Source organism: Orbicella faveolata, unplaced genomic scaffold (assembly GCF_042242905.1).
Source record: "Orbicella faveolata isolate gen_17 unplaced genomic scaffold, um_ofav_v1 contig_46, whole genome shotgun sequence".
Classification (NCBI taxonomy): domain Eukaryota; kingdom Metazoa; phylum Cnidaria; class Anthozoa; order Scleractinia; family Merulinidae; genus Orbicella; species Orbicella faveolata.
This window is the reverse complement of record NW_028301576.1, coordinates 33,935,001-33,956,777: the sequence shown is the minus strand read 5'-3', so window position 1 is coordinate 33,956,777 and position 21,777 is coordinate 33,935,001. Positions and strand designations below refer to the sequence as shown.

Here is a 21,777-nt window from a genome sequence, read left to right as displayed (position 1 = left end):
TCAACGTCTCTGCCAAGAGAAGTGGAAATCAATTGTGTACCATGTGGCAGGCATCCACGAGTGGCCTGGCTTTGAGCTATTTTCTGAATCCGCACATGAAGCACTGACTGAGAAGCACAGACAAACGAAAGTGCGGCTGCCGATTAGGTTCCCTGTGCACAATGCTGTAAAAGAGGTGGCCTGAAAACCAAAGGTCTTAAAAGATGTGCTCCTCCTGGTTGATTTCATTCAAACTGGAGGGTTGGAGGTTTTTCATGGTACCATGGCAAAGAAGTACCTCCCAAAAGCCCAGCACTACTTGTACAATGGAATGAAATGTTGGACACAGTTGGCAGTGATTGACAAGACAACGCTGAAAGAGGAATTGCCACCACAAAGTCTGGTGAAGCCCATTTTAACTGTTATATCCCAAGCTCAAAAAAAGTGGGTTGAAAAACCCATCTACGAAGAAAAATCCTACCAATTTGTTGAGGAGCTAATGAGGGATGCAGTTTTACTAAAGCAAGGTGAAATTAATGTTGCCCCCCTCCAAGGCCCTGTACTACCAGCAAACATTGCTCCAACTCCATGTGGGAACAAACAAGAAATTATTGACCAGTATATGTCCAGCTTTCATTAGCTATTAATTAATGAATTAATTAATTAGTTAATTATCTCTCAATTAACAATGCTGGTTATAGAAAATAAAATCATTTAGTGAACTTCACATTCAAGTAAGGAGTGTAGTGTACTTTTTGTGACCTTTTGGGTGATGTAAGTAACATAAAGTTATTTCTGACATGTTTACCAATAGTAATCATTATCATTCAATGCATTTTTTCCTTTTGTGAGGCAACCATGAGGTCTGCTCATGCATAGCACCATGTAAATGTGTTTTGCTGCAAGTAATATTCTGCTCATGGATAATTGCACAATGTCTGGTGAAAAATTGCACGATCTCTGGTGAAAAATGGTAGATTGCTCCCCTGAGCTGTCAGAGAGTGATTTAAATAAGAAAACAAATTTGGTGATCAAATGATAAAACAATTATTGAACTTGGTTATTGCAAAGTATCATTATTTGTCAGTGTCTCACAGATCAAATAATTGATCTGCTCTCCACTGACAAATCATGATATTTTGCTCAACCTTGTCCAATAGTTGTTAATTATATACTACAAAAAAATTCCTTCTTTGTCTCCAGTGCAGTAAGATCAAGAGCAATTAGTTTGAATGTATATAATTATGTTTTAACAACTTATAATTTCATAAGACATTTTAACATTGTGCCTTTAGCTGGTTATTTCAAGATAGTTTAAGGGGGGGTTTTACCTGAAAAATGGCCTTTTTTGCAACAATTGTAACAACTCTGATTTTAGACAAAACCATAACAAACTATATATCACTGGAAAGCTCTTGGCCTGTAGATTACAAAAATGTATATTTCAATGTGTTAGTGATTATTGTAACTTGACACCAGGCTTTTAAAGTACCACATGCTGTGCATGACCCATGTGTACTTGAGAAAGATTTTCATGTGTAATTTAAAGAGAGAATGGTCATTTTAATTTTATTTTAAAGTAAACATATTGCTTGCTGGGATGAATGAGGGATTTTGCCAAATTTTATAATACCGAGTCCCAACTCCCATCTAAAGTTGCGCAATCAAAATCAAGAAATTATTTTTTTGATAATTTCTATCCTATGCAATCTATGGCAATTTCCCTCATTCATCCCAATTAACTCAATGAGACCAACAAATCCTGAAAATTTCAGGTCAAAAGCTTAAATCCTTCTTGAGATATCTTTTCTCAAAAGCAAAAATACCGCATTTTGAGAAAAACAGCCGTAAACTTAAGAAATGCAATTAAATATCAATTGCTTTGAAATTACAATGGTAATGAGAGAAATACAGTTCAGATTTTGTTCACAGAAGCCTGGGGTAATAATTTAAAACCCCCCAGCTTCATATGTCACTCCTTCGATCTCACGAAGGGCTTCCTCTCGCTGAATACGCACAAGCTGAAGACCCTGGCGACGCCTTTTTTCTTTATCAGTTGCCTGAATGTCTGCTTTTCGTAAGCGTTTCTTGTCCTTGAGCCCAAAAGCATGGCTGGTGTATAAGCCACCAGGAATGGAGAGTTTTTCCATTATCCTCTTCCTACATTCCGCTCCTCTGTGAAAATGGCATACTGCAGATGCTGCAGCACAGTGGATAACTTTAGCACCATGATGTTTGTGTTTTGGGCACTGAACCCAGACCATCGAGTTGATGCACTCGTTTGGGTTTTGAGTGGTCCCACGAACACACCTCTCAAGGAGCTTAGTGTCACTGAGAGTCATGAATGTAGGTTGCAATACTTCTAGGAAAACTTCAGGCAAACAGTAATCACCTTTATAGGTGGATGTGCCCGTCGCCAAGTCCTGCTGCCATTTACACCAGGAGCTTTCCCCGGGTGGACAGAAGCGATGCTGTTTAGCAGCATCTCCTGATTGGACGCTGTGGTTAAGAATGGCAATAATGTTCTTTTTCATTGCCTAAACTGCCACATGGACTTCCCTGTCTGATGGATTTGACTTTGATATTGTATTCTGACGAATAGCCAGTCCATAGTACTTCTGAAGTTGCTTTATTTTGGTTTCAGTAAGTCGACCATGCCCTCCTATCGGCTTCCCATCTGTAAGTTTGCCTTTAGTTCTGGCTTTCAGATTAATTAAGTGTTTGCCCATTCTCTTCTGGACATGGCCCACACAGTCCAGCTTGATGACTTTACAGTCATCATAGACATTCTCAACTGTATTAAAGGCTTTACTGTCACCATCTGACACCATCCATTTGTAACGAATGTTGTGGAGTTCAATTGACCTGTTCCAAAGAACAGCAGCACCTTCAGCCTCCATAGCTGGTGAACTTCCTGTAAAGTTAATATCGCATTCTCCAGATGCTACGTGTTCTCTTCTCCATTCCTCAAATATCTCATCCTCTCCTTCACTCTGGGATTTTTTTAGGGCGCACTTTTGGCAGGCTTTGGATAACACATGGTAATCCAAAACCTCACCAGTGTCCACAGAAATCACAAACACCACTCCTGTCAAGGCAGTAAAGCCTCTCTTGGCCCATGTGCCATCAAAGCTTACGGCAGCATCCAGAGTCGCAGTGTTGTCCAATTCATCATTTTCTTCTATGATGACTTGCCGAAGCCTTTGGCCTGCACTTATTAACTCCTCTTTTGCCTCATCTTCAAGAACATCTAAAACGCTATCCACTTGCTTATAATAAGCACTTGTGGAGAGACAAGGCATGTTCATCACCCCACAGAAGGAAGCAAGTCCTTCATATCCAGTGCCTGATTCTATGGAGTGATAAACAGCTCTCCTGTTCACATCATATGACTTGCCTCTTTTCGTAATGTTACCTGATGTCATCAATGGGCTGCTTTCCTCACAGGCACTACAGTTAACAGACAAGTTTGACATCAATCCTGCACAAACAGAGTTATTTTCTTCAAGGGTAAGGTTTGCTGAAGTTGAAATAAAATGAGAAGCACGTAAGAGAAACTACAAGAACAATTATTTGAACAAAATGTCTTTTAATAAAATTAGCAATAATCATCACTATTGTCATATGAACAAGAGGCTTCTTGGCTAAGAAATTAAGCAAAGAAATGTTGCTATTACAGCAGACTTTACAAGCCCCTCTTCCAGGCATCATTTTCATTGATAAAGTGTTGGGTCTCTAACTTCCTGATTGTCATATACTTATAATATTGACTTGGCTTACCTTCTTCACATTTGTGCACAGAGGAGAGCATGGATGATAATTCTTTAAATCAATTAGTCTGTATCCACTCGAATCTACTTCTATTTTGGTTTCTTCATCAGAACTACCAGAGGATTCATCCGTAGATAGGTGAAGTTTCATTTTTTTTCGAGAGGAGCTTAGCGGTTTATCACTCTTGTCGGCGGATGATTCATCCGACACATCAGATTGATCAAACGAACCGCTAGGACGATTGATCAATTCAGTGGCATCACTCTCTTTTGCTGGAGTTTTCTCTGATAATTTTTCTCTTCTGCGTGACCCACCAAATCCTTTTCCTTTCCTAACCTTTCTATAAGAGCTTCGCTTTTTCTTTCCAGTCATTTTTGACGACAATTACTCTAACCGCGTTCGATATTTCACAAGCTCACTAACTCCTGATCAAATGTATCCATCCCATAGTGCAGTTTCTAGGCTTCCGCTTCATGTAAGAGTCACAGAGTTGTCCACCTTTGTTTCTGTGTACTATCCAGCTTTTCTGGGGAGGCCATGAAGCGGTAAACAGGACCAAAACAAAAAAAAACAACTTACGTTGCCATGGAAACGAGATTTGAGCTGAATACCTCTTGTCAAAAAGTGTCCCGTTCACATAAAAATATTGAAAATAGGCACCCAAAGCACTCCCTAATGTACACTTTAATGGTTAAAGTTGCCGATTTGACAGAAAACAAAAAATCACTTTTTTGGACAAAATTCAGGTAAAACCCCCCCTTAAAACAATCTTCCAAGATAGTAAAGAAGAGCGCAAGTGGCTGATTACATTAAATGACCATAATTTTAAAGCTGCTCAAAAAATGCCAAGTCTAATTCAGTGATGGTGGCATCCTTAAAACCAGTATGATTTCCATCAGCCTCAGGAAGCTCTTGTCTAATGGCAATGACAACACAGGCTGGGATCACCTTCCTTGTTTTCCTTCCAAGCTTTCCATGGATCCACCAAACATACTGGCAGTATGAAGCATATTGATAGTTGCTGGGTATTACAAGGGTTATAATTTGCTTTTAAAAACACTGAAAATAAATGGTAATAAATATTTAAATAATATGGAATCAAGTGTTTTGATGTAAAATTTGCTATGGGATTTACAAGTTACTTATTATTCATGAGTTAATTTTATAACTTTGAGGAAATTTTCAAAGGCACTATTTCATTTAATTTAACATCAGAAATTCGACCTGCTTGGATCTTTTGACAAAAATTCGACATTACATAAATGCAACGTACATGCTCATTGCCAATCATTTTGTATAAGTTTGAGTTAAGAGCTGTGTTATCACGCATAATAACTCTTACCGGTTCTGCATTGGTGAAGGTAGAGGAGACCTGTTACAATAGTGGAAGCCCACGATTGCAGTTCGTAACACCGCCCGATTTAAACACACCATTGAAAACTCCTCAGTTCCCCTGATACAAGAACTTCCTGCATATCAAACCACTAGTAAAATAAAAATGGAGACAAATCAGATCAAAGCCACTAAACTGGGGATTTATTTAGGTTACCAGTTCAATTCTGAGAGAAATTTACAATTAAAAATAAATTTTAACTTGCAGTAAAAGCATCCATTGCAATTGCCTTGTGATTGTACTGGAAAATGTACCTTCCATCTTGGTTACCAACTCCAGCTGTTCCTGACAACAAATACATTCTCTTTGTGTCAGCATAATTGAGCATCTCTCACAACTACACCACAGAGTATTTTCCAATTAGTTGTTCAATTCAACTTCACTATTATTATCCGCAGAATCAGCAGCACGTTCTGGCTCGAAATGGTAAGGTTGAAGACCCGCCATACTAAACCTCGAAAGAACAACACACTCTCGGACGGAATGATGTCACAGATATGCGGCCTGGCCTTCAAGGTTCTGTTCAAAATGGTGGCCCCCGGTGTCGAACGTTTTGCTTCTTTTTCATTGGGATAGCATCCTCTTCAGAAGCTAAAACAACGGTGAGTGACTAAACTCAATGTGAACTTTTTATTGCTGATTGAAAAAAAATATGTGGTTTTTGGAGTGACCTACTCCTTTAAGCTAATTTACAGCAAAATGGATAAACAATTCACTTGGGGATCATACACTATCTATTTGCTATTTAAATGTTATGTCAGAAAGCTATTCAAATGGTATTCAAAGCATATTTTATGACTATGTCAGAAATCATACAAGGCCATATATTTTAAGTGTACTTTATTGCTATAGTTTTGCTGTTTAAAATGATTCAATATCCTATTTTTTTACTATTCAAATGGAACCATTAAATAGTCTATTTAGAAGCTATTTTATTAGCATCGCTAACCAAGCAGTTTTAGCAAGAAACAAAATAGGCTTCAAATAGCATTAAAATAGAGTTTAAGTAGTGATGATGTGTTTGATTCGTTGACTGAACACCTAATTGAAATAGCACTAAAATAGTAATTAAGTAGCTTTAAAATAGATGTTCATACAATACAAATAGACGTTAAAACACAGACATAAATGGAGTGTGAACAGATGTAAAATATCTTTTACATAGCATTGATATGGGAATTAGCATGGATTTTGACCACATCAATCCAGCTAAAATAGGAATTAGATAGCTTTAAACTAAATATAAAATACATTTTAAAAAGGCTTTAAACATGGACATTAGAGGGGCTCGAATAGATTTAACATATCATTCACATAGTATACTCCGATATCACGTTCCGCCATCTTGGATTGCGTGCTGTACCAAAACGAGGCTGGACGGGCATGCTTTCGTTTGAAGCGTTGCATGACAAGGGTTTTAAGTAAGATACCACGCAAATATGGCTGACGATCATTGCTGTGTAAATTGCTGTACCAATGACAAACAAAACGGAAGTGGAAAGAATTTGTCTTTTTTCAACTTTCCGTCAAACAAGACACAGAGATCTCAGTGGATTGCCACGATAAAGCGAGATGAAGGGCTGCTTTTTAAGGTGAATGCGACGAGCCATGGCCAGCGAGTTGTCAAACGCACAAGTTCTACTTGTGGCCGATGTTAAGAGTTTCTAGATTTAAGACTTAGTTAGCCCGCTTCCTATTCAGGAATAATTAGTCAATACATATCCAGATAAAATGCAGTCAATTATCTAACCTAGATTACTCGACTGAAGCGCTTCTGGCCAGAGCTGTCAAACGCACGTGGTTCATTCACGTGGAACCGGTTTGTTTGTTTTCATTGACTCGAAAATGGTTATCAATATTCTATGAGATTCTCTCTTGTTATCAGCATTTTAATTTGGAGTTTTAAACTTTTTTCCTAGGTCAAGAAAGGCTCTACTCTGGTGTGTTCTGCTCACTTCAAGCCAAGCGACATGTATAAAACTATAACAGGGCTTACACGTCTGAAAGCAGGAGCTGTGCCATCACAGTTTGCATGTACCAAGAGCAGTAAAGAACGCCCACAAAATAAACTACAAAATTTAAAAAGTGTGACCGAACAGCAAGCACAGGAGGAGCGACGACAATCTTTCATTGATTCATTGCGGCAGGATGTCAAATTAGAAGTGACTGAATCAGCAGTGGTGGAAGCCAGTGCTGGTGATGAGCCAATAGAAGAAACAGCTACAGATGAACTGGAAAACGAAAACATTCAGCCCGCCGAGTGGAGTGCAGAAGAACAAATTAAAATCTTGAAAGCCAAAATCAACAATTTAGAGCAGGAGGTGGAAGATCTCAAAGAATCAAAGTTTTGCGCTGAAAATATTTCCGAGAATTCAGAATTGCTGACATTTTACACAGGCTTTGTATCAAAAGAACGATTCGATAGCTTTTATAGCTGGGTTGAACCATATGCCAAAACTATGATAAAATGGTCCCAGATTCAGTGTGAACGAGGAAAAGAAAACTACAAGCGAAGGCGTAGCAGTGGTAATTTTGCATTGTCACTCTATGACCAATTGTTTTTGTTTATGATAAGGCTAAGATTAGGATTGCTAGAGACAGACTTGGGAGTAAGATTCAATATTAGCACAAGTACTGTTAGCAGAGTTATTTTAACTTGGGCGAATTTCCTGTATACAATGCTTGGCCAATTGCCAATCTGGCCCACAACTGCTCAGGTAAAAAATAGTATGCCTGACTGCTTCAAAACCATTTACCCTAAAACCAGAGTCATCCTAGACTGTACTGAAATCAAGGTCCAAAGGCCTAGCTCTAAGGTTCTGAACTCAGAATTTTACTCTACATACAAGTCTCATACCACCTTAAAATGCCTAGTTGGTATTGCTCCTCATGGTTCTGTAACATTTGTAAGTTCCCTATATCAGGGAAGTATATCGGACAAAGAAATTACAAGACGCAGTGGAATTCTGTCACTACTCGAAGAAGGAGATGAGGTAATGGCAGATAAGGGTTTCCTGATTCAAGATTTATTGAAACCCAAAAAGCTACTTTGACAATCCCTCCTTTCCTGTCTAGAACAAGGTCTTTGCAGTTCACCTCTAAAGGTTACAGAAACACAACAGATTGCCTGCCTTCGTATTCATGTTGAACGGGCAATTCGACGAATCAAGGAATATCAAATTTTTGAAAAAGTTTTGCTACTTTCGTTGGCTGGTTCAGTAAACCAAATTTGGACCATTTGCTGTCTTCTTACAAACTTTAGAGGTCCACTATATTGAACCTGTAACTTGTCTGTTAGTATTATGTAGATCTACAAAATATCCATACCTCCCTCAAAAATGAGATTTTTCTATGACCTCTTTCACCTTCCCCCTTCTGGTAACACAAACAATGTCCTCTACTTCCCCTTCGCCTCAAGGCATTTACAATCTGTTCTATGTGGGGAGGTATGGACATTTTGAGGAACTACACATTTCTCAGCAAAGCTTGGTTCAGTAATATGAAAGTTGTCGCAGTTCACAAGGTACTTACAAACAAGTGCCAAATAAAGTGCTGAAAGTTCTTTGATGAAAGTTGTTTACATTTCGCGGTTACAATTTTACACCTCTTCCTTTACAAAGATAAAAATTTGGGGTGCAGGTTCTACGTATTCTTCAACAAATTATGCAGATTATGCCCCTGCTTTTTTTTAACAGTTCAGGGAGGAGGTATTCAAAGTAAAACTTATCTAATTTCATCTTCATCTCTGAACAAAATTCTTCATCAATTCTCACTCTTTCTAAATGAAAGTCAGATTTACAATAGACATAAAAATCTACCCATTCACAGCCAGTCAACAACATCTGTCCCATGACCTGGTAGTAATAGCTATGTGTTTTTTTAAGTTTATAAACTCCATTTACACATTTTAGATATGGCAACTCAGAGATGTGCCCTTAAGTCATGCCACTTCTGTGTGTCAGACTGCTCCCTGGTCTCTTCCTTCGCTAGTGAGACACTGAGTCCTTCGATAAATTTTTTTTCTTCCAAGGTAGGAACAAATAAATAATAGTTTCCAAGTGATGGCACATCAAAAGCTGGTGGATTTTCTGGTCCATCAATGTTCATGTGAACTTTGGGAACATTTGTTGTGTTTTGGCGCTGTTGGTATGAGATAACTGAGCCAAAAGCTACTTTTCCCAGTTTACTATCCACAAAGTCTAATCTGTTAGTTTTGGGAATAATACTATTTATTTGCATGTCTTCATATTCTTTGAATATGTCTTTCAGGGAATCAATAATTTTCGGCTCCCCAAAATGTTCTGGAATAGGGTTGTACAGAGTGGACTGTACCCCATCTATCCTGGGTACTTTCTTTTTTGCTGGAGTATCACTGCTTGGAGGTTTTACCTGCTGCACTAGCACCTCTTGTACATTGCGGGGATTGATTCCGGCTGACCTCTGTGGAACATGCCATGTCTGTGGAAGACTTGTTTTGGACATGGCAGGAGGAACACTTTTTAAACCAAGTTTTCTGTAATGCTCAATGAGGTATACCAGCCCTATTGCATGATTGCAGAGCCCTGCTCCTGCCTCACAGCTGCATGAGGTACTGGTTATTTTAACTTCTGCAGCCTTTGATATTTCAACCTAAAGAAAAAAATTAAAATGTGTTTTTTTTCTGATTTGCAATGCATGTGTGCTTTTTTATATTTTCACTCAATCACATTGATTGTTTTGTTTAATTACTTAGCAGTTCAATGAACTAAAGCAAATTTTAAAAAATGTACACCTAAGAGGAAACTTAACACATTTTTGTTGGATTGGTTCGAGCTCAGACGAAACAGTAAGGTACTATCATTACCTGTATGCTCCATGGCTCTTCATTTTTTTGCTGGGATTTATAGCTTTTAGCTCTTACGAGGACTCCTGCATCTTAAGGTTTTACTGGAAGTAAACTGTGAATATGGAAGTATACAACACTATAGCTTGAATCACAGGGGATTTCGATCTTCCAATATAGGCATAAACAAATTGAAGGAAAAAAACATGCCCCAAAAAGCATAAATTGCGTGAATCGCACCACTTTTTGAGCACAATTTCTCTCCCAGAGCAAAAACAACTCAACGGGACTGAAACTTACCTTCGACATCAAAGATGTAACCTTTGCAGAAATTACTATAGCCACGAGTAATTACTTTCTTTGGGACTTTTCCGTCCTTCTCGAGCCATTTCTCAATGAAAGATGAGTCAAAAAACGGAATACCTTCAAGAGATTTCGACCATGCGGCACTAACATGCCTTTCCTCCATATTGACAAAGCAAATGTGGGGAATAACATGCTTGTCCAGCCTCGTTTTGGTGCAGCACACAATCCAAGATGGCAGAATGTGATATTGGAGTATTAACATAGGGAGAAGTACAGAGTTCACACTACCTCCCTGTAACATAGGAATTAAATAGCTCTGAACTACCTATAACATATATTATTAATAGGCTTTCAAACATGGCAGTAGAAGAGTTCAAACAGATTTAAAATATCATTTACATAGCATTGACAAAGGGAGAGATCAATGTATCTGGATATTCAAGCCAAAAAAGGCAATCTGAGCATTGAACCACAACAATTACAAGCATTTCTTTGGCAGTCAACAACAGAAGAGCAAGAACCAAGTGGATGAAATTCAAAATACTGTATTTAATTGAAGTCAGATCCAATAAAAACATATTACAACTCCTCTTCAGGTAAAAACAATATAACAGGATGGTACAAATTAGAGCTGTTGGCTACAAAATAAATTGTGATGAAAACTTGATTTTAGAAAAGCAAAGGGATTAATTATTTCTTTCCTGCATCTTTTCTCCCTGAGAAAAAGAATATTTGTTGTGACCCCAGTTTGTAACATGATAAAATTAAAGTTAAATTACCACTTCCTCTGAAAAAATGTTTTTGTGGGCCTTAAAAAATAATGAATTGTGTAGCAACATGCACTGATACCTTGTTTTTGAGTGGTCTCATAGTGGATTAGAGTGTTGCACTTTAATCTCAAGGCCTGCTTTAAACTACTCCTGGAAGGAGAGGAAGGAGGCTTAGCAGTGTCCTCAGTGTTCTTCTTCTTTCTCAGCTTTGGCTCTTTTGTTAGCTTAGCCACCATAGAAAAATCTGAAACAGGAAATTTTTTTAGCAAGATATATTTTATGTAACATAAAGAAAACACATTTTGACCAACAATTTGTATTGTAAAGTTTGTGTGCACATCTAGCTGTGCCCATTGGACTTGCATGTAATCCTTTTTAAATCGGGATTTGGATGCTAGGCTGAAAGTTAAACTTTATACTAAAGTATGAGCAATGACAAAGCCAAGCTGTGGAGTATCTGAGTCCAGATATTTTCAAATGATTTTGTCACTATTATTCTAATCTGTTGAAGTTTATTCTGAGCAGAAAACTGTAATACACTGGTGCTAAGTTCATGAGCATCATAAATATACAGGGCCAGATACAGGAGTTTTGTTAGGAGGGGGTGCACCACTAAGGAATGGCATAACTGACTGCTGAGGTGAACAAATTTTATAAGTGAATACGAGCTAATACAGAGAAGAGGGCTTCATCTCATGGGTGCACTGTCCCCTTAATCCGCCCCTGATGTAAAAACTTTGTATGACTTTGATTTTTGTCTATGCTACCTAATGATGTACCTACCAGTAATTGCTTCAGTGACATCTTGGTCCAATTCATGAAGTCTTTTCCCATTCAGTTCTTCTTTTGGGTAAAAGACAGATAACAGTGCACAGGCTAGTGCTGTCCTTCACGACGAGTCTTTGACAGCTGCGTTGACTTTTATGGGGCAGCACCACACACTGTTTCCAATTTCCTCCCACTATGAAGATCCAAAAAAAAATTATGAATCACTTCAAACCATGCAAGTTAGAACATGTAACTCAAAGTTAACTTTGAAACAAAAGGCTGCCGCACACTAGCTGATTTTTTGTCATATCACTTGTTATAAACAGAGCATAGAAACTTACATTTCTTGCTATCCCACTGATCTAGAAATCTTGCCATACTCAGTGGAATCAGTGGCACTGTTTGCATGTACGGTTTTCAGTGTTCCTGTGATTTGAATAGACAGTAGTTTGGTTTGAAATATTGGTTTTAACAGTGGGTGGGGGCACTCAGTACTTCAGTTCAACAACTGGAAATTGTGGGATCCAATTTAAGTAAGTCGTGCTATAGGTAGTTAAACTGTAGTTTAAAGGGTAAGATTAGTGACATTGTTTATAAAAAGGCATTTGCAAAAATTCACAACAACTACAATCCAGTAGTAAGCCTTTCCCAAGCTTATATCAGTAGGCAAGTACATTGTGCATGGACATGGCATCCAGGGTGGTGTCAACCATATCAGGATAAAAAAGAATAATATTGAATAAATTAATAAATAAAAAACCAGATAAATAAATACATATATAAATAAATGAACCTAGAACTAACACTTACTGAGTTCCTCTAGTGCCTTGTCCAATTCTTTATGAGTGCTTTGCAACTCCTCTGCCAATCTTCCTTTTTCCTCTTTGCATACTACGCTGATGCACTTTAGGGGTTTGTGCTGCTTTGGCTGCTTGCCCCCAAAGTGTGGATGCTGAAGTTTCTTCTCAGCCTCTGGTTTTGGAAGAGCTGGCTCTGGGATGCAAGAAGCATTGAGTACCACAATGTCTTGGGGCTTATTCTTAAAAAACAACCTCCAGAGGATCAATTGGATTTGGGAGAGGCAGTGACATGGGAGAACATGAAGAGAGGATCTCAGAAATGACAGGTTCGTCATGCTGGGTTGTAATACTCAGAAGTTGGTCTTTTTTGGTAGAAGTTTTCTTTTTCTTTGAGGCTTTATTAGTTTTTTGGTCTGTAAAATACAAACAATCTCTGTTAATGACATAAATACAGAATGAAGACTATGTGTGTGCTAAACAGGGCCATTGATTGATGAAACGGTCGAAACTCTGCAATGGACTAATGGTTTTTAATTTAAAGATGAAGAACCCAAGAAATAATGTTTTACTAGGTGTCTTTGATTTCTCTACCACTGGTGAATACAAGCACAGGTCTGAAAGGCATAAAATATAGAATAAATGTTACATTTAACTTTAAAAATATCAGAACAATAAAATATATATACTGTAAGAACATCAAAAGAATGTGATACAGTGGTACAAAGGTCTTGCTATTGTAACAATTGTCAGTAATGTTTGTTATAGTTGTATTGGACCGATTAGAGTTGAGAGCAATTTAGTGTGTGATGTTCTAGAAAGTTCTGGAAGAAGTTAGTGAGTGAAAGTTAATATCACAAACTAATGTCATAAAACAGGGAGGCAAAAATGTGTTGATACCATTTTCATCTTTGTCATCAGTTGCATTCAGTCCTTCGCTTTCATCTGATTCAAATTTCTTTCTGTTCCTTTTCCCCAGTTAACTTGGCATTTTTTCACTCTGACAAACCTCTTCTACGTACATACATACATACATCCTTTGTTATCTTTCCCCATGGGGGGCTTTTTGAAGACAACATGGTACAATACTACAATTAAATACTAATATACTAAAATTTATAATATTACATTCTAATTTAGATAATCATGAATTTAAAAACTCTACAATTAATTTATGTTCCAATGCTTTTTTAAAAATTGAAATAGTTCTACTGAGTTTTTAACTAAGGTCCAATGAGTTCCAGATGGTAGTTGTCCTATGATAAAATGTTCTTTGGCCAGTGGCAGTTCTGAATAGAGGAATGTTTAATTGTTGAGAGCTCCTAGTGGTACGCGTGCTTATATCTGCACGTTTGATAAAAGAGGTCAAATTGTCGGGAGCGCAGCCCGTCATGCACTTGAAGGCTAAAGTGGTACTTCGATAGTAAAGCTGGCTTGATACTGGCAGCCATTCTAATTCTTTTAGTATGGGCGTGATGTGATCGAATTTCCGTGCACCACTTACAATTCTACATGCAAAGTTCTGTACAGATTGCAGTTTATCAATGTTACAGTTGGAGGAGTTTGCCCACACGTTTCAGCAATAAAACAGTTTACTAAAAACTAGGGCATTAATAACTGTGATAAGAGTTCCTCTATCAAAAGGATGTTTAACTCGATTAATTTGTCCAAGGTAAGACATGCAGGAGGAAACAGTGTCAACAATGTGATCATTGAAAGTTAAGTGGGGATCCAGTGTCACGGCTAGGTCCTTTGCCGCCTGGACAGGTATAAGTTCCTTTCCTAGCAATGATAACATGAAATCTCGTAGTTTGGGAAGCATTTGTCTGCTACCAAATACCACGAGTTTAGTCTTATCCGGGTTCAACAGTAGGTAGTTAATAAAACACCAGTTACGCACGTTAAGTAAATCCTTGTTCATATCGGTTATTGCATTTATTTTATCTTCAATCTTAAAGGAGACCAGAAGTTTTGTATCGTCTACGTAGCACTGTGAACTGCATTTTCGCAGAACAGCTGGGAGGTCATTGACATAGATGCTGAAAAGAAGCGGGCCCAGAATACTTCCTTGCGGTACACCGCTGGTCACGGTCAGGGGCTCAGATGAAGTAGAATTTATATGTACAACTTGTTGCCTGTCGCTTAGGTAGCTGCAGAACCATTGTAGACAAGGGTAAGAGGCACCAACATCCAGCAACTTTGATATTAAGTTTTCGTGACTGATGCTGTCGAAGGCTAATAGTACCATGGCCGTTAGCTCTTTTTTATCCATAGTGCTAAGTATGGCATCGGTGGTTTGAATTACGAATGTTTCAGTTGAGTGCCATCTTTTATTTCCACTCTGGTTCTTTGCTACCTTTCCTTTGAGAGAAGATACAATGTGAATTGATTATGAGCAACCCTTTCACAGACGTTTGATGGAACAGGTAACAATGAGATGGGTCTGTTATTGTTTGCTTGTTTGTGATCTCCGTCTTTAGGGATAGGTGTAACTTCAGCTATTTTCCAGACAGAAGGGAAGGTTGAAGTAACAAAAGAGGTGTTAACAATGGATGTGATTGCAGGAAGAATAGGAGCAAGGCAGTCTTTGATAATGCGGATAGGGATCTTGCCATTTCCAGGGGCTTTGTTAGATGGCATAGATGTTATTATATCTTCTATATGTTTACCATCTGTGACACGAAATGAAAACTGTTCGGACAATGGGTATTGTCTCAGAGTAAACCAATTTTCATTGAGTTCGAAGTTACATGCATTAGCCAACGGTTTAACTTTGTCTACGGTATTTTAACCAACTGAGACAAAGAATTTGTTAACTTTGTCGGCAACAGTTTTTTCGTCTCTGCTAAAAGTTCTCTGAGAAGCTGATTTGTTGGGAAGGCAGAGGCAAATGGCCTTCCAGATGCTGTTGGTGTTGTTCGGATTTTTCTTGTATCTGGTTGGTAACAATTTCTCGCTCAGTGATTCGTACAAAATCTCGCTCAGCAATTCGTGAAGTGCCTTCGAAACGTTTTCAAGATGATCCAAGCTTCAAGGTTGAACTTATAGTTCATTTTGTTTCCAGGATAGGAAAATTTGAGCTCACTCGAGACTTTTGAGCTGTTGAGAGACAGATAATGCACACTCGGCGTTGGTAGAAGTCTTCTCAAACTTAGAAGAGAGCTCAAAAGTATGGAACCTGAGCTGCTCGAGAAGAAAAGTGTGGAACTCGGTTAAACCCTGTGAAGTAACTGTTTCTTGTTTGTTGCCCAGAATTGAATAAAAAAACTGAATGCTAATAAAATAATGTACAACTTGAGTAAACTGGTCAATGTCAAGTGGTGTGATACTCACAAGGACTGGTATATAAAGGCCTGATTATCCCAATGGGAACTAATACAAAGCAACTTAATTAAACACCTAAAATAAATACATGTCTATGGTGACGGTTGAGAGAAGATGAGTCTTGATCAAGGCTGGGAGATGAAGGTGTATGGTGATAACTGATAGATGACGGAATAAGAACGAGACTGGCAGCAGATGAAGGCACATGACTAGGGTTGGAACATGGCATATGATTAGGGCTGGCAGGAGGTTAAGGTGTACAATGAGGACTGGCAGGTGATAATGCATTATTAGAGTTGGCAGGATCAAATGGTGTATGACGTGGGTAGACAGGACTTGATGGTGTATGACCAGCAGAGTTGGCAGGTGATGTTTTATGACTGGGGTTTGCAGGAAGCTTCCATCTTCGATGAAAATTGAAATTGGATGATGATGAGTTAAGAAGGTTGGTCGGAGGTGGCTGTTTCTGTTGGGGGTTGTTATTAGGTGATGGTGGAAAACTTAGCTTTGTAGGAGGTGGGGGTCTCTGCCAGGTACAGTCGAGTTAGTTAGTTGTGATGATCTAGGGGCCGAAGTGCCACAACTTTTTCTGGGTTTGCTAGCTATGTGCAGATTCTTCATGTTTGTTGTGAGTAAAACCCTCATCTACACTGAGAGGGAGATACTCATCATCACTATCAGATGGTTCCTCATGAGCCGATGACTGATGTTAACCAGCCCTCCTATGCTGTTTTTGAAGAGCCAGCAGTTGCTCTTTCCACTGCTGTTCCTTTGCCTCTCTCTTCTTTTCTTCTTAGTCTTATCTTGGTCTGTGCTTTCCTTTTCACTTGCCTGCTTCTTCTGGTTCGTCTTTTTTGCTTTCTTTGGTTTCTTTTTGCCTTGACCATGACAGTCTTGATTGGCTTGCCTTTTCTCTTCTGATTCTAAAAATCTAAAAAATGATGTAAAACTGAATTTAGCCTGCATATCACAATCACTATACATGCATGCAAGCAATCAGTTTCTAAAATAAGAGATAGTTAACATTACACACAAGGAAAGGTTTGCTATGCATCTGCATGTTGTCCTGAAGGCTAAATCTTCACACACGAGCTTAACTTACAAAATCTTCACACACAAGCTTAACTTAAGAAGACATGGAAGTTATAAAATTCGGCAAGTAAGCCTTTGTTATTTATAAATGAGGGTGGCTAGTTTCGTTGTTTTCATCAGAGCAATGATCAAAAATCCAGGGAAAGTATCAATTCCTACACTAAAATTGCATTGTTTACATTCAGATCGCAGAGATCGACGAGACAATGCCAACAATGTAGACCAAGATTGCATCTACATGTACATCTGCATCTACAGATCTCTACAGTTATTGCTCCTCTGATTGATCTGGAAAATTCCATTTCATTTGTTGAAAGTTAATTCTCAACTAAAAAGCAGAGGGGCATTCTGTCTGCGCATGCACCAAATCATTTGGAATGAAAGAATCATAACTCCATTTTGATTTCTCAAGCATGCTTGAGGCTACAATGCCTCCTTAGTGGCCATATCTGTGACTTTCAAAGAGGCAAATACTTGCATTCCTGAAGCATAACACCATCGTCTTGTCTGGGGGCACAATCAGGACTGCAGCAAATGTTTGATGCTGGCAATGGTAGCTTGTAAGATAAGATTCAAGGTCTTCGACAGTGAAAAAGCCCAAGTCAGCAATTAGTTCAATTTTCTGAAATTCTTCTTTGTTGTACTGAGGGACCTCCTTGACTTCCAGGTTTGGTTGTTGCACAGGCACATGAAACAAGCTGTAAATATGGTTTCCTCTGAGAATAAGCTGGCTGTAGAGAGGAATTACCTTCATAAGATCTTGAGGTTGTTGAGGAACGAAAATTTTACCTTCAAGAAAATGGCATACAGTTAGCATAGCTATGCCTGTACAGGCATTACTTCCAGTCAGACTCCCTAAGATTTTTGATTGGCAAATATTTGGAGGCAAGAGCCACTCAGTCACATCCACATGCTGGTTTGTGGTTACAGTTATTTGGTATGTTGGAGCTGGTGGAGTGTTACTCTGTGTGTGGTTTTCCCTGTGCCAGGAACAGTTGCATCTCGACAAACTATTGCCTGAATTTACTGTGCAGACATTGTTGGGACAAAAATTACATTTAACCTGTGAACCGTTGGATCTTTTGTGTCCATGAAAGGAGGGTGGCATTTTCTGCAGTGTGGAGGGACCTTAGTAGTAGTTTCACTTGTGTTGGAAGTTCTTGTGAGTCTTTGGTTATGGCTGGAAATTGGTAATGGTTGTGAAGTTGGATTAAGGCGATGGGACTGTAAATATCGAGAGTTTTTTTTCAAACCTGAAATTATGAATTTCTTCATGTTTTGCCAGGAGGAACCCTTTGGTGAACTATTTTTGAAAATAAGACTAAACCTTGGCAGAGAGTTTTTGATTTAGAGAAATCCAACAAAATTAGAATTGCGGTTTTCCCCTGCGGCTGCCGTTAAATTCAGCGGAAAACTTGTGCATATTCACATCGCTCTCAGAGAAAAACGACTTGGTGTACTTAAATTATCTTTTGCGTGTATTTTTGGTATCACAACTGCAACAGGAATCTTTAAAAATATTGCCAAGAAGAGCACTTTCACTTCAGATTAAAAGCGCTCAAAGATTGCTAGTTTTTGCGCTTTGAAAAAACACGAAAAATGGGGCATTTTTGAAGGCGATTTTTGTACCTTGGTACATGAAAAATTTAAGAAAAAATATATCTTTGCAAAGCCCTTTTATTGTTTTATAAATTCAAATTATAACATAAATTCAAATTATCGATATCTTTTATTTAGCAACGAGAAAACACTAATGATGGTCAAAATATGGAAAGGTGAAGTGTCGTGTCATAGCCACACCAACACAAGTAAACCCATGTCACCAAAGTTAAGGATTTTTTGTTCGACCATAAAAACCGTATGCTGCAAAGAGCTTTGCAATGGTTTACTAGTAAGTTGTTTTTTAAAGCTGAACATCAATTCCAATTATCGATATTTAGCAGTGACGATCAAACACTAACAATGTTGAAAATACCGAAAGGTTGTGTCATGTCATATCCACATGTGGCATCAAAACAAAATCATCAGGTACAGAGAAAACAAGAAGATCCTACATTTCGGACTGACTACTATCATCAACAGTATTATATTAATTGAATGGCACTTTTGAAAGTCTCTTTCCCTACTTGCTGCGTAAGAATTAGTAAAGTCGTGTCAAAGTTGTGGTAAACAACTTGTGCAATGCAATGGGAATTTTTGAAAAGATCGTATCGAGCTTTACCTTTAACTACTACATTTGTAGACTCTTGATTCGATATTACCATTAAAATCATTTTAGCATGCTTAAATTGCTGTGATTTGAATTTGAACGAGAGTAAGAAATAAACTGAGTTTGGTCGCGCCATATTTAAATCGTGTCCAACAATGACCATGACATTGTGCAAATAATAATAATGATGATGATAACAATAATAATAATAATAATACTGATCCGAAATGATAAATATCACGGTTTGATTCAGTTAAAATACACTAAATTATATAACATTTGCTTTAAGGCATTCAGGACTCGTATATTTTCTATGCATTAACTTTTGTAAGAGGTTATGCACATATATACCCACTCAAGTGCAATTCTCCTCATTATTTTATTGGTAGAAACTTCCTCATTTGTCAGGCAAGCAATGGACAAATCAATAGGAAGAGTTATGTGACATACGCAGTTAAAATAAACAACAGCTTTGATTTTCAAACAATGATGTTTCCTGTTCCTGATGTATACTGTATACTTCGACCTTAGCCTTTTCCAATGTTCTGTTATAAAATCCTTGTGATTCACGCAATACCTAGTGCTGCTGTTCAGGAAAGGAGCCCATGTTCCTTTCCTGCCCTTGCTGAGGAACAGACTGGGCTCAAAAGAGCGGTGGAAATCGAGCCTACTTAGGTAGGAGATTTAAAGAGGCAGGCACAAGCAGGGTTAACTCCCACCTGGTTTTTCTGCTCTAGCTACAAAGAGTTGGGTGTAAACAATAACCAAAATTATATCATTAAGCTTCAAAATCACTGTTTCCATACTAGCCCCAAATAGCCCCACTGGACATTATTTAGTTAATGGAATGGAAAAAAAAATCAATATTAGTCCATACAACCTCATTTTTGCACCATTTCTTGCAGCAGGGTCACATATGGAGCTTCAATTCTCACTGGTGGACATGGAACGTCTAGACCAAGTTCACTACAGAAGAACTGAAGCTGCCCCACTTTCTGCTTTGCAAGGGAACCTGCCTTGACCATTTCACACACATTTTGCTGATCACAAATACTTGGGTGGACCAGCTAAAGTGCAGCCAAAACAGACTCTCTAGCAGTGACAAAGTTTTCCTCTTCTGTCACAGCCACCAGGTCGTTTTCATCCAATGGTTCTCCCACCGGTTGCTTTCGGATCTTCGCAGCAAGCCTTGAAAAAAATGAAGAAACCTGGCCCAGCATTAGAAATTCAGAATTAGAGAACAGGCGCTCGACATGTGCATCCCTTACTTGGCACATTTCTCTAGCAATGATTTGAGGATCAATTTTAAGTCCAGTTTCCTGTCCGATGTTAAATTTGGAAACTAAGAAGGATTTCTGCTTCTCGTTAAAACAATATGGCTTTTTTACTTGCTTTAACACCCAGCCTTCTTTTAATCCTTCTGTTGTTTTAGTCATGCTCACGGAAATGCTAGTTAAGCTGGTATCTTACCCACTCCCTCCAAAACTCTTGCTGTGTACTGTTTTTTGGCTCAGTCAAGCATCGTTCGTCTTTCCATGGATGTTGTGCATTTCTCGAATGATAAATGCCTTTCCAATGCTGAATGCCGCTAAAATGTATGAGTGCAGCCGTCTTTTGGGCAGCTGTATACTGCCTTTGTTGCTGCTTCTTGTTCGTCACGAGTCTCCTTGACCTCAACTAGGCTTTCTTTACTTGTTCCTACACACGACTTTGTAGGTTTACCAGATGCTTTGAAGTTACCATCACAAAAGGTCAATGATAGCCAAACAGGGTTTGATTTTGAAAAATAAAACCTGCTTGATAAGCTTTCTCATCTTTGAATGAAAATAACCCATATAAACCACTAGTGTTTGTTTTTGAGAAGAGAATCATAGGCAGTTTATTTTTTTTTAGCTTTGCGTGCCAATTTTAGCTTTGCAGACATCGCACTAAATTTCGGAATTATGCAGTGTGCTAAATTGGGTTTTACTATAAATGGATTAGATGTAGAAAGCTACAGCTGATTTAAAAAAAAAGGTCTGGAATGAAAAACCTTTTGCGGCCTTTTCTAACTACTTTGATCCCGCAACTTATCCTGAATCCTCTTTTCACTTTTTATACACTCTGAATGTGTCTGAGTGACGACAGCCTCTTGAGTACCATCAGTTTAGCCACAAGGCTTTTAGTGTTGACTCACCTGCATTTTCTCCTGATATGGTGATCAAGGAACCTGTACCGATTCTGTATGCTCGTCTGCCCAACATGCCTTCTCTGTACCCAAAGTTATTGAGCTTGATACCAGTGATTTTTCTCTTTTCGGGCATTTCCTGAATGGCAACATCTACCACTACTACACCTTCAACTCCACCATGAGAGAGAATCGCTTTCATCTGTTCCACGGTTGTTACATCATGACCCTGGTTGATATACCGGCCGATGTGGTTCTTACAGGTTGCTAACATGTGGTTGGCTGGACCCTTGCCTCCCTGGGGGTCTGAAAACTCTACTACAAGGACAGAAACACCAGATGACAACTGGATGGCAGGTATAGCGACGATAGTCGTTGC

General features: G+C 38.5%; 4 protein-coding genes and 1 pseudogene across 4 annotated transcripts; 1 reads left to right on the top strand and 4 right to left on the bottom strand.

Moving 5' to 3' along the window:
* Window positions 1–1,398: 1,398 nt before the first annotated feature.
* On the bottom strand, window positions 1,399–4,129 carry LOC149099935 (uncharacterized; annotated as a pseudogene).
* Window positions 4,130–4,515: 386 nt separating this feature from the next.
* On the bottom strand, window positions 4,516–5,190 carry LOC149099934 (uncharacterized). The gene is made up of 2 exons (XM_089278390.1): window positions 5,093–5,190; window positions 4,516–4,771 (listed from the first exon to the last, which is right to left on the bottom strand). The coding sequence occupies exons 1-2, from the start codon at window positions 5,182–5,184 to the stop codon at window positions 4,576–4,578; spliced, it is 288 nt and encodes a 95-aa protein (XP_089134516.1). The 5' UTR covers window positions 5,185–5,190; the 3' UTR covers window positions 4,516–4,575.
* A 293-nt stretch (window positions 5,191–5,483) lies between these two features.
* Window positions 5,484–8,210, top strand: LOC149099933 (uncharacterized). The gene is made up of 2 exons (XM_089278363.1): window positions 5,484–5,745; window positions 7,063–8,210. Exons 1-2 carry the CDS (start codon window positions 5,641–5,643, stop codon window positions 8,194–8,196), a joined length of 1,239 nt encoding a protein of 412 aa, XP_089134489.1. The 5' UTR covers window positions 5,484–5,640; the 3' UTR covers window positions 8,197–8,210.
* A 144-nt stretch (window positions 8,211–8,354) lies between these two features.
* On the bottom strand, window positions 8,355–10,434 carry LOC149099932 (uncharacterized). Its single transcript, XM_089276940.1, has 3 exons — window positions 10,321–10,434; window positions 9,142–9,772; window positions 8,355–9,077 (listed from the first exon to the last, which is right to left on the bottom strand). Exons 1-3 carry the CDS (start codon window positions 10,432–10,434, stop codon window positions 8,797–8,799), a joined length of 1,026 nt encoding a protein of 341 aa, XP_089133066.1. The 3' UTR covers window positions 8,355–8,796.
* A 7,024-nt stretch (window positions 10,435–17,458) lies between these two features.
* LOC149099931 (uncharacterized) lies at window positions 17,459–18,130 on the bottom strand. The gene has a single exon (XM_089278381.1). The coding sequence runs from the start codon at window positions 18,128–18,130 to the stop codon at window positions 17,459–17,461; it is 672 nt and encodes a 223-aa protein (XP_089134507.1).
* Window positions 18,131–21,777: the final 3,647 nt, after the last annotated feature.

Bases quoted from the DNA above. Each gene is read 5' to 3' on its own strand.
- LOC149099931 (XM_089278381.1), bottom strand. From the start codon at position 18,130: ATGCCACCCTCCTTTCATGGACACAAAAGATCCAACGGTTCACAGGTT.
- LOC149099933 (XM_089278363.1), top strand. From the start codon at position 5,641: ATGCGGCCTGGCCTTCAAGGTTCTGTTCAAAATGGTGGCCCCCGGTGT. The intron at 5,746-7,062 runs GTGAGTGACTAA...CTTTTTTCCTAG, and splicing joins CTTCAGAAGCTAAAACAACG to GTCAAGAAAGGCTCTACTCT.
- LOC149099934 (XM_089278390.1), bottom strand. From the start codon at position 5,184: ATGGTGTGTTTAAATCGGGCGGTGTTACGAACTGCAATCGTGGGCTTC. The intron at 4,772-5,092 runs GTAAGAGTTATT...TGTAATACCCAG, and splicing joins CCTTCACCAATGCAGAACCG to CAACTATCAATATGCTTCAT.
- LOC149099932 (XM_089276940.1), bottom strand. From the start codon at position 10,434: ATGGAGGAAAGGCATGTTAGTGCCGCATGGTCGAAATCTCTTGAAGGT. The intron at 9,773-10,320 runs GTAATTACTCGT...TTTTTTCTTTAG, and splicing joins ACGGAAAAGTCCCAAAGAAA to GTTGAAATATCAAAGGCTGC. The intron at 9,078-9,141 runs GTGTCTCACTAG...GCATGACTTAAG, and splicing joins AAAATTTATCGAAGGACTCA to GGCACATCTCTGAGTTGCCA.